This window comes from Zeus faber (genome assembly GCF_960531495.2).
Source record: "Zeus faber genome assembly, chromosome: 1".
Lineage (NCBI taxonomy): Eukaryota > Metazoa > Chordata > Actinopteri > Zeiformes > Zeidae > Zeus > Zeus faber.
The window spans coordinates 58,657,942-58,670,538 of NC_137193.1; the positions used below are offsets into that span (position 1 = coordinate 58,657,942).

The 12,597-nt window shown below is 42.4% G+C and overlaps 1 protein-coding gene across 3 annotated transcripts in view; it reads left to right on the top strand.

The window, feature by feature from the left end:
* fcho1 (FCH and mu domain containing endocytic adaptor 1) overlaps positions 1-12,597 on the top strand; it is a 56,618-nt gene that overhangs the window by 1,079 nt on the left and 42,942 nt on the right. For all 3 annotated transcript variants that reach the window (XM_080003541.1, XM_080003543.1, XM_080003542.1), the window contains exon 3: positions 8,170-8,226. In XM_080003541.1, coding sequence (XP_079859667.1) covers positions 8,200-8,226 — 27 coding nt within the window. In that variant the 5' untranslated portion in view covers positions 8,170-8,199. The remainder of the gene's footprint in view (positions 1-8,169; positions 8,227-12,597) is intronic.

Below are 12,597 nucleotides of genomic sequence, written 5' to 3' on the forward strand. Positions count from 1 at the left end.
CTCTCTTCTTTCTGTGCCGGGTGTGAACCTAGCGGATCTTGGCAATTGGTGCTGACATGTTCTTCTAGATAAGTGTTCATTTAGTGGTTACGGATCTTCTTAGAAGCGGTCCTAAACGTGTTCCTGCCCTATCTTTCCCTAGCCCAAAATAGACAAGTGATCACATCGGTTTTGGCCAAGATTGCCTGTTTGCCTGTTGTTGTTGTTGTTGTTGTTGTTGTTGTTGTTGTTGTTGTTGTTGTTCTGGTATTGAATATGCAAACATGTTATACACCTGTTCTTATGAGGTAATGGTGAGGGTGAATCCCATGAGCGCTACAAAGTCTACCTTCTTGTCATTGAGGGAAATTTTTATTATATTTACTATTATCAAGAGACTTAGTCGATAGTAGGATTAAACTCCAAATATGCAAGCTGCATCTTGTAGATTCATAGAATGGACTGAAGAAGAAGAAATGCTTCTTATTTTTTCTTTTATCACGACAAAAGAGTAGGGGATTTTAGCCTAAACATGCCAACATCTATGAGGTGCCAAAAATCCAACATGCAATGAAAAGGTAAAAGTCTGGCCTGGTTTCATTGCTGTTGCCTTGCCTTTATTTGGTTTGACTTTTATCCTGCGTAATATGTCTTGATCTTTAGACACCTGTGTTGCTGTTTTGTTTTTTTTATTTTGGAGAGCAGCTCAAAACAGACTGACAATAAACCTTGAGTGTGTGAGGGATTACTGTATGGATGTGAGTCAGAACTGCTTTCCTTCATTTTTTTTCATGAGGGAAGAGGGAATGGCTTTTAATAAAATTCTTAAAACGTAGTTCAAATTAACAGTGTCAGTGAACTGGAATGGCCCCGAAGCAATTCTGTCTGTCTTTTGAGAAAAATATGTTTACTTTTGTGTGCTGTAGAGATATACTGATTCTGCCCAATTAGATGATATGTGACATTGTTGCTTCCATAAGAACAAGCTATAAAAGATGCAGTTATGTCTGTCCTGAGTGACTTTTCTGAAATTAGAAATTTTACCATACATTCACAAGCTGGAAAAGATGGCAATTATGTCTGAGTCATGTGTGACTTTTGTGAAATGAGGAATGAAAAGCAACTGCTGCTGTTAATGAATGCAGATAGTTTTGGAAGGCTGGCAGCAAGCAGGCTGTATTCTGTGAGATTGTTTAAATTGAAGAGATACGCTTTAAACCGTCCTTGTTGCTTCTGCTTGAATGATAGTCTTGTTGTGATAACCAGATTTTTAATTTCATGGTGAGTGGGCGGGCAAGGTAGTCAAATGTAAAATTTTGCCAAGAGGTGGACTTTTATCCTTTTGGTGCTAAAATCTTTCTTTTGTCGGACAGTAACTGTGGAATCAATGTATTACAGCAATAAACAGTATTGTAGCAATTATAGTTCTAAAGTGCTTTAGAAGACCATTTAGTAGCTCAACAATGGTAAATAAAATACTGCCGGTGCCCTTTAAATGTTCTTTTAGCGAGCAAGTAATAAAAGTTGAAGCTACTTACAAACAATAATATGGCTAAAGGCAATTTAGGGCTGTGCCAAATTTACATACACTTGCGATAAAAAGTGATTGGGGTGCCTTGTTAAAAGAACATTTAAATAGGGAGCAGACTGGCTATAATGACTGGCTGCCATCCTCAAACTGCTTCCTCACAGCTCTGCACCACAAACACTAACACAAATACACACAGAAAACATTTTTTTTAGCCCAATGCAATTTGAATCCATTTTTGCCTCTGAAGGCACCAGTGATGGGATCCTTCTCAGCCACCTGATAAGGGGAGTGATGGGCAGACGGAGACGGGGGGGGTCTGATCGAATCATTCAGGAAAATGAGAGCTCCCTGCTTTGCATTTCTATTTGAATTGACTTTGGGTTCGAGAAGCCGGAGCCCAGTCTGTGAAATGTACTGAGCGGCCCTCACCTGAAGGAATGAAAGTGGCTTGTTCATAATGCCCCAAAATATTCAACACACCACCGAGCATGCATGCAATTTTGCGCTCATGCATGCTTAACTGGCCAAACTTTGCCTTGCTGGGACTCACTTTGATGACCTGTAAGGATCCTCTTACTGTGCTCATTCAGAGCCTTCCCATCCCTCCTCCACTCCCCCTGGCTTTCCCACAGTGCACGGGTATGGTGCCATTGACAAATATTAATTATAGATGGCCAGCCTCCTGTTATTAAGGGTACGGTGCTGCAAGGCCTTCCCCTCTCCTTGCCAAGCAGGCCAGAGCCGGGAGGCAGGAAATGGTAAGAGGCAGACACTGTTACATAATAAACAAGCCACCATGTCAAGTCTTGGCCTAAACAGCATTCTGAATTTATATAAAGATGGTGCTGGTGGATATGTTTTTTTATCGCAGTCAGTTTGATTGTGGAAGTAACACTGGCTCATCCTTTTGAAAACCCCTGGTCAATGCCTAGACTAACCTGCGACGCCTCCCGGGTGTTATGGGTGAGCCAGGCCATGGTCCTCCTGCAGCCGTTGGAAGGATCTTGGCTGGTGTCCGTTCATACCACCCAACCCCGCACCCCCAACCCTGGAGCAAATCTGCCTCTTTAGCTGAGATCTATTTCTGGGTTACTGGTTCATTTTATGTTTGGATAGGTAAGCGTGCCTGATAAGAAAGGGAAAAGGAGGTAATAATGGTGAAGTAGTTTTCAATTAACTATACGAAAGGGGGCATGGGCTACTTGCCACATAAAAGCTTGTTGGGGGCATGCTGCATTCCAATGTGAATTTTCTTTGCATTGAAAAATATATTTTAGTTTTGGAAAAACAGAAAATGGCTACGCTTTAATTACAGCACAGCCTGAAAAGAAGAAGTACTCTGCCAATACTGTAGTGTCAGACACCACCACCTTGATTTTTAAATATGTACTGTAGACATTTTATATCTTTTCCTTCTAATCATGGCACTGTTTATTTCACAGATGTCCAAAACATCTTGCTACTAAACAGGCAGACAATTGCTAGGGAACTAGGGAACTTCAAATGCCTGAAAATCATAGGAAGGTCTCTGAGTAGAACATTACAGCCCACTGCAATTTTGGGCTTAGACAGAATTAAATTTCCCAGCTGGCCTGGGGAAATATGCTTAGAATCAATTGCGCTGTTTGTTGACGATGCCTGTTTAGACTGCTCATGGTTTCCCTGTGCCTCAACATTGACAAGTATTGTGGAAAGGCCAGCGATCCTCCTGGCCGTGCCATGCTGTCATGCTGCGTGCACTCTCTTCCCCTCTCATAGCCGGCTACGCCTGGTCTAGGATGTGATGTCCGACTGGCACATGGACATAGACTGAACTGGACTGTATGCTGCAGTGACAAAAGCACATTCAGGCCAGGACAATGGAGAACTGAGAGCCTGGATTGTGTCTATCTCTTTTCCTTTCTCTCTTTCCCTTGTCTCACTGTCAGCTGTCTATAGCTTTTTCTCTGCCTGTTTGCCTCTTGTTGAATAACCACAGTGGCTCTTTCGTAGGTTAATTGAGGGGCAGCGTGTGTACAGCTAAAATAAAATAGGGCATAGGATTCTAAAAGCTGCCTTAGTCATCAAATGCAGTGTTATTCAATCATCATTTTGGCCTTGGTGTGATTGTTGGTTTTGGTCTGTCCTCAGTAAAGTGCAGGCTTTGACTAGTTGGCTTGTCCTTGCTGTTGCAAGTTAAAAACATGTGAGTATGCTCACTTGGCGGGTGGTTGTGGTAATGATGACAATTATAATACCAGTCATCTGTCCCTCATTTTTAAACACAATAAATGGCCACCAAGATTGAAAAAGGCGCCGTCAAGTGTTAAAGCAATATTTCGCTTTAGAAAAGCTTATTTATTTCTGACCGCTCAACCTAACATGACAACTTTGGATCCTAGCCAGGGCCCATGAAATGTGGTTTATGTCCTTGAAGCACAGCCATTTAATCCAGACTTTATAAGAAAATGGATAATTATCTTTTATCTAAATGCCCATAAGCCCATGCTGTGCTCAACATTGACTCAATAAAAGTTGAAATTATATCATGTACTGTATCTCAGGAGGTATTTTACTCATTTAGCTCTGACACATGGCCTGTCACGCAAATGTTGCCTTGACAGAAAATGCAAAAATATACGTGACCAAAGTGGTGTTTGGTGTTGAAAAAGCTATTGTTGTAAACCCGAGATTGAAGTCAAGTTATTCATACCGATGTTTCCCAAAGTAGTCTGCCTTTTCAATCACCACCAACATCGGTGAGTCATGTTGCCGCTGTGTTGCAGTCATTTCCCCTGCACCACCACCAGTCGTGGTGGTGCAGGAGAAATTAAACCACCGAAGAGCGAAGACACAGAATAATCCCCGCTCTTGACTTTGTCAAATCAGATTGTATTATATGAGAACAGATGAGTGTGGATCTGCAGTGCGGGTAAAGTTACCGCCCTTCTCAGCCCCTTTCTATCATTGCCTCAGACCACTCACTCACCTTAGGATAGAACGTGATGCGTGTTATTTCAATTCATTTCAATAACAAATATTGGGTTTTAAGTAGTAGCAGAATTTTAAATTGCTCAGTTTAACGTTATGCTGACAGATTATGTGAAATTGTCTTTGAAAACAGAGCTTGTTTTTTTTTTAAATAATTGCAGCACAATGCATCGATTCAACCAATCGTTGACCTGTCTTGTTTTTATACATTTTCTTTCTTGGTTGCAACCTTGCAACGGGGCTGTCTGCTACACGGGTTTTCTGTCTGGCTTGTCATCCACCCACCTTGCCTCTCTCCTCCTCTCCGCTTTCGCCCCCACACGTTCTCGCTCTCTCTCGCTTTCACCTTGGCTCTCCCTCCCCCCTGCCGCCGCCGCTCCTCACAGCCAAAGACAGATAGGACTGTTAAGAGCCTGGCCTAGCATCTTCATTCTACTCTCAGCTGTGTCGTTTCATTTTAATCGAAATTCTACTGCGAATGGTTTACTATTTCTTCTTTTAGTTTATTCCTTTTTTCCTCTTCCTTTCGGAGCAGCAGGCGGAGGTGATCGAGAGGGGAGAGGGGAGGAGGAGGAGGGAGTTTCCGAGTTTCCGCTGAGCTTCCCTCCCTTCCCCGGGAAGGGCATCTGTCAGCAGCCCCCTCACCTCCACCCCCATCCACAGGGATATAAAAAAAACCCAAAAAAACCATCCCAAACCAAAACATCAACAGCGGCGGAGAAGATGAACCATTTATTTCCTGTTGGGAGAAATTGGGTCACTGACAGTTTTTTTTGTTTGGGTGCATGCGAGGAGGGAGCGAGGGAGCCTTTCTTGGTATCACCCCCCCCCCCCACCCCCACCCCTCTGCTTCTCTTAAGGCCAAATTTTTCACGGCAGCCATCTGCGTGCAGCGTGAGGAGGATAGGGCACCATGGCTCCTGAGGGCCCGAAAATAAAAATAAAAAAATAAAAAAATAAAAGAGGAGAATGTGTCTAAACTGATATGGCTGGTGGCCTGGCCTCCGTCACTAACCGACACTAACTGATTCTAAGTAACTGCAGATAATGATTAGCTCCACCCCTTCTTCCACCAGCCGGAGAGAACGTCTATAAGATGGTGTGTGTGGGTCTATCTATTCTATCGATCTTAAAATGATCAGAATTCTGGTCTGGGTAAGAAGACTAGTTGTTACCTCATGTCAACTAGTTGTTGGATACCGAAAATGTGTGGGTCGAGCAAAAAGCAGATCAGAGGACTCTCAGTAGACCCGTGAGAATGACATGGAAAATGTGTCAGGTGTTTGGGAGTGCAAATCTGCATGTACGCATCCACATGGTAGGTTGTGAAATTCTGCTGAGGCTGCTGTAGTGAAACCATCTGGTGCACCATAATACACACACATACTGTACATACAGTATGACACAAATATGCCGAATCAGTTGATTTGTGAATATAAAATGAGCACCTGGAATCCAATTTCTGAGGCAGGGCTGATTGCGGCTAAATGTGTAGTTGAAATCCATTGGCGAGCACCGGATGCCAGCGACTCTCTACAGGCAATATTGCAAAGCTCTCAGCTCCAAAGGCTTATGGGGCACACTAAGTGGTGGCAAGCAAGCAACAAAAGGAGAAGAAAAATCCAATGATCGTCTCGCTTCATCTTTCCAGCTCTCTGGGTCCAATCCCTTTTAATTTTTCATCTGTCTTTGTCCTCACCTTGGCTCTCCCTTTTTTCTTTGGCTCAAAGCCAGCAAGTAGTTTTTTGCGGTGTTCATCGCCTCTCCCTGCCTAACTCTGCATGGGTATTTCTGGTTTGGAAAATCTGTTGAATATGGCATGTTGTTTATATTGCAAGGGAACCAAAGATCCGATAAAATGCAACATTTTCCATTCAACATTTTTTTTTTTTTTTTCATATTTCATCATATTTTTACTTTTGCTACTTCATGTCTGTCCTGTAGCTTTAGACCTTCTCTTTCTATCCTCCACTATCTTGTCATATCGGCACAGGGAACATCAGGATTAGGCCAATGTTTGGTAGTCTGCTGCTTTCTCTCTCTCTTCTTTCTCTGTCTTCCCCCCCCCCCCCTCTTTTGCCGTCTCTCCACCAAACCTACTCTGCCAAACAGAACGTTATCCACAGGGGCCTTTGGTCCCACTGCTAAGCTAATTAACAAGGTGGTAGAGGCCGTGTGTGTGTGTGTGTGTGTGTGTGTGTGTGTGTGTGTGTGTGTGTGTGTGTGTGTGTGTGTGTGTGTGTGTGTGTGTGTGTGTGTGTGTGTGTGTGTGTGTGTGTGTGTGTGTGTGTGTGTGTGTGTGCCTGGTTGCAGTCTTCCTAAAGCCAGGTTGCCTGGCCTGAGCGCAGTCTGTGCCAGGAGAGAAAGGGCTGTTGTCAGCGCGCACACACAGTCAGCACAATAATAGGAACTCAGAATGAGAACCACGTTTGGGAACTTTGAATTATAACTATCCTTGAAATGGGCAACATCAAATTCTTGCACCTGGTGGACCTGTGCATGTTAAGGCCCATTTTAATGTGTTGCAGTAACATGTCGTGTCCAGATAGTTCTCTTGCATTTTGTTGCTCCACCCTCATGTAAACGTAACTTTAAAATAAAAACATCATTAGTCTTCTCCTTAGTTGGTTCCCTCTCCTTCATCCTCCATCCCTTGTTCTCCCTGTACCTCTCCACACTCCCCACACCTTCCCTCTCCCTCAATGAAACTCTCCGTGGCTGGTGGGTGTCCCTTTGAAGTGATATCTTACACCACACTCCTCCTCCTCATCTTCCTCCTCTCCCCACAGGACATGCACATGCCTCGAGACTAATTAATTATTGTGTGTCTCTTTCCTGTAGTTACTGTAGGGTTTGGCAATATGGTCAGAAGACTATACCGTAATACTTTTTCATGATTATTAATAGAAATAATAGTTCAGCTTGAAGCAATTCTTATATTCGTATCATTAAACAACGATTGTAAAAGCTATTTCAGTATACTTTTACAATAATTGTCTGGCAGTTTCGCCTACCATGCGCCACCCAGGTGGCGTGTTCAGGGACCACAGGGTGCACAGAGACGCAGAAGAAGGGGTAGAAAACACCAGTTTGTTGTAGAGAGTGGGCTAGTTGGAATTAGCCCAGGAGCAGATAGACATGTGTCATGACAGGGGCTCCTCTCCTGAGTGAGTGTGGGGATGGGGGTTTGACCTGCTGCTCTTTAAACCAACCAACGGGCAACGGGTATGCAACCACACTGATCCTGGATCCACCAATTACCTAGACCCAGGTCAGGTGTGGCTGCTCAAACCACACCATCCCCACACCACAAATTGTATTCTATCAGTCTCAGAATATTTGACTCTAACTTTATTTGGCGGAGCTGGGGCTATATGGATGCCTGTTTATGTGCAGTGTATAAGGCCTTTTTAATAATTAAATGAATAGTTGAAAAGAACAGAAAGAGGATTCTGCCCCGTGGCGAGGGCTGGAAGTATGAAATTTTAGAGAAGGTTCCGATCAATAGGGGGGCATCAATACGACATTGTTCTGCTTCTTCGGTTCCTTCCGGCTGGCGTTGGTGCACGAGGGGTCGGCAAAGCCCACACGATGCTCCCTAGGACGACGGCAAAGCAACAAAGTAGTAATGCATCTCTCTCCCATTCTATTTATCCTCTCTCATGGTCTCTTTCTTGCTATCTTTACAGAATACTGCTATAGAATCTCCCAGAGTGAAGATGGCCTTCTTTCAGGACAACTTCTGGGTAAGTGTAAGCGCAACTTAAAATTGGTCAATGTAACAATTACCATTTAACATGTTTATTCCACAGGCTTGAGGCATGCTGTCCTCTCAACTGTCTCTGAGTGTGACTCATGAGTTCCAGAACCTGTAAAATGATTTAATTTTGTATGTGACAAAAAATCTCTTGAACTTGAATACCGGGCTAGTAAACGCAAGAAGATTTGAAGTCTGACTGTAAGACTAAGCCGGTGTTTGAAGGAATCGTTTTAAGATGTGTTGGGGCTGGGCATAGAGGGTCAATTTGAGTAAATCTCTTGTCTCTCCATGGGCTCTTCCACTCGCTGTCCTTGTTGCTCCCTCTCCTCAAAGCTATTTCAGGTGTGCTCCAGGTGTGCTGCTTTACCTTGTCAGAAAAAGATTGGGACAAAAAAAGTCAAACACTTAAGAACACAAAAAACTCTAGTCCTCATCGGGATATTCACCCAATCATTACGGATTTTCGGATTAGGGACAACACATGTTGTCGATGACCATTTAACGATGCAGATCATTACCACAAACACATAACATAACAGATGAAACAGGACAAACACAAACCGCACACGACTACAAGACAAGCTCCCAAAGAATGATGATATTAAATATAGCTGCAGGCAGCAGTACACAGGGTCCAGTTTATTCCTTTTGGATATGTAGTACAGTTTTTTGGTTTCTGTGAAACGCGTCATAAGTTATAAAAGTTAAAAACGTCGTGGACTTACGTCTGGACCAATCACATGGACTGACCTCGAGGACTGGATTTGTGGACAATTGCTTCTTTATTGTCTTAGATTTTTTGGCTATTTTTCAGCATCTGGAACAATAACAAAAACAAACTAATAATAAATACAGGTTATTTTATAAACATAATATATGTTAGTTTTAATTACTACTTCATTGTATTTTTTATGTTAATAATCTACAATTGGAAAATTCGGTTGAATACATTGCTTGTCTATATTGTAATGGAGCGAATATTTATGGAACTTTAACATTAATTTGGCATTAGAATTATTATGGAAGAACTTGTCAATACTTAACACCTTTTGCCTTTTCATTTAAGTTTGCTAAGTTTAGCTGTAGTAAACTGTTTATACATGACGTTTCTTTAAAACAACCGTTTATTTTTTTATTTAAACCAAACTACATATAAACATAGAATATCAATCGAACAGATTCTCAGACATCTACCAGCTAAGAAGGTACATAAATATACACCTAAACGTATAGTTTGAAATCCCTAACCACTACAGTGAGACGACCTCTACGCAATGTACATTATGAATCAGAACCTGCACATTTGTAGTAAATTGTATGATGATGTCATGAAGTGTCTCAGTGTGAATCTCATCTTGTTGATTTTGTTTATGAATAGCGGCATGTCCGTCAAGCAGGATCAGCTAAATACTTGGGGTTACATTTGGTTGGTTTTTCACTAATTTCTGCTCTATATGTGGACCGATTTGGATGAAACTTAAACCACAGGATGCATGGGACATACTGGTTTAAATGACACATAGCTTATGTCATTGTTGTGGTCCACATACAGTTCTTTTAACCGGGTTGGACAAATTTTGACGTTGAATGTCTGTGATTGTGGTCAAATTTGTTTGGTTTTTCACTAATTTCTGCTCCGTATGTGGATCAAACTTCAAGAAGAAGAATCTTTATTTGACACATGCATACACCCACACCCACGCTTTGGATGGTGGCCGGTGAAATGTGGCCTCTGCATTTCACCCATCAGTGTGCAGCATTTGACAATGCGCCCGGGGACCTGGTTCCATTATGTTCATCGCTGGTCAGACAATGATGTGTGCATGTTTTTAGTGGGGGTCCTTACTGATGTGTTATGGAGGAAACCCAATGTGTGCACAGGGAGAACATGCAAACTCCACACAGAAAGGCCCCTAATTGGGAGATAACCCGCCGGAGCACGGTGCCAACAGCGCCCCAGGCGGGAATCGAATCCAGGACCTTCTTGCTGTGAGGAAGCAGAAGTGTCAGGAATTGACACCAGAAATTACGCGATACCATGCACGGGACAGGATTATTTCTTGTTTTATTGGATTCTTGGCCACTGTAAAAAAAAACAAAAAACGAGTAAGAGCAGAATTTAAATAAGAAATATAGAGAAGAATAATAAAATAGGTATGTTGTGTGTTTCTGGCTGCTGCTCCATGCACTCCTGTCTCTCCTTCTCGACACCCCCCCCCACACACACACACACACACTCAGTTTCTGCTCTCATTGGCTGTATCTTGCTGCGTCACTCCCGACTCGATCGCAGCACAACACAAGATATTGCACATGCTTGATATCTCGCCGGCGTCGGCGAGCACTCGGATCGCATCGTGAGCGGTTCATACCACACACTCGTTGCTCACAGGAGCACGCTATAATTTTCTTCTGATATGGGGCTTTGCTCTGCAATCTCCAATCTATATTTAGGGGTCCATCCCACAGGGATCAAGCAGCAATGCACAGGGTCCAGGATAGCCGCGAATTACAGTTCTCAGAGTTCCCGTGAAACGCAGCATCACTTCCTACCATCATGAATTGCAATTTTTCAAGTTCCCTGGAACGCAGCATCAGTTCCTGCTGTCTCTCGTCAGGGGGCAGCTCCTCCAATACACACCAATGAATTTAAGAGCGCAGTACACCATGCCCATGCAAAGCCCCCCCCCCACCCAGAGCCACTCATGTCTTAAATTCCCTTTGTTAAGGAGCGACGAGAACGGGGTCCGGGTGCTTTCTCTCCACAGACAGTATCTGATTGGCGAGCAGCCGCTGTGCGTCTCCTTCCAGAATGAAGGGTGTGAACTCACGCACACAGTTCAAGTACTGAGACAACAAAATGCAGTTTAGCCTTTCTTTTCTTGTCTTTATTTACTTTTTTAAATGTTTACCAAAATAAAAGACTTTTAAACCATATTGAAAACATAGAAAAAAAACCCCACGCTGTACATAGGTAGATATGTATGTGGAAATATATAGATAAATAAGATAGATGCAGTATGAACAGTATTGACAGTAGAACAGTGGTGGTGAAGACATTTTTATTTTTATTTTTTTGTCAGTCAGCGTGCATTACAATAACAGTAGTTATACGTCAGCTTAATAATGAAAATGTGACATAAAAGAATGTTTACAAGCTTAATTACGGTAACCAAACAAAATTCTTTGGAGTTTGTTTTATCTCATACATGAATCTTAAATGAATAAACTTGAATTAATTGTAATCTTCAGAGGGGAAGAAACACAAGTCAAGACAGACAAGTGCTGTGATTAACACCAACTCCTCTGGTCACACTTTGCCTGGTCACACTCTTTTACACCCACATGTATATGTGTCCCACCACAGCAAAAGCTGCCATCTCGCACATTTCTAAAATCACATATTATGCTCACCACATAGACAATAAAAATAGTCCTGTTTTTCCCCTCATTGTAAACAATGGTAAATTCTAATTAGCATCTTTCCATTTAAAAGTAGTTCTCCACCAGATGAGGCCTGAGCCATGTCTGTCTACAAAGATTAACAACTGGTTATATATTCACAAATTTGACCAAATTGACTAGAAAAAATAATAAAACTAAAGACATTTCCTGTATATTTTTATTTTATTTTAGTTTGTTTTGTAAGTACACTATCATTTCAGTTTTAGATTTTTTCTGTCTAGTTTAAACGAAATTATTTTTTCACACCTAGTGTGAAAAATTGCGAGTCCACGCAATTTGTTTATCGAACCCGCGAACGCAGCATCGCTTTGGAGCGTTTTCAACGGAGACTAGAGCCGTGTCCTGTGTTAGTTCTGACATAATACAAGAGAACTAGTCCACTAGTTTAACCTTAGCAGAAGGAGTTGTTTTCTCAGACGGTTTGGATGATTCACACTAGTCACCCAAATTGATGTGACGTAAAAAAGCGGCATTCACTAAAAAGCGAGTTGTTTGCATCCCTCACTGTAATTACCTGCTCTTAGTGCACTGGTGCCTGTGCGCTCGTGAATAAAGGAACCAACACACGTGCAGCGTTCGGGTTCCAACTGTAAGAGCAATATTTAAATATCACTTAATTGTATTAGTGTATTTAGTTTGGGGTGCACATTTTCTGATGTCCAAAAGTTCCTGATGGCAGGTTTGATGTCGCGCGGTGACGACACAATCGGTAATCTGCGGTGATGTCACCTGGCCATTGACTCAGTGACGTGGTGACGATTGTCTGTGACCAATCACTAGTCTGCAGTGCTATCGTGGAACCGTTTCTGAAATGAGGAAAAACATTTTTTTTTTTTTTTATTAACTTCTCCCACAAAAATGGACCGATATGGATCAAACTCGGACGACGGTG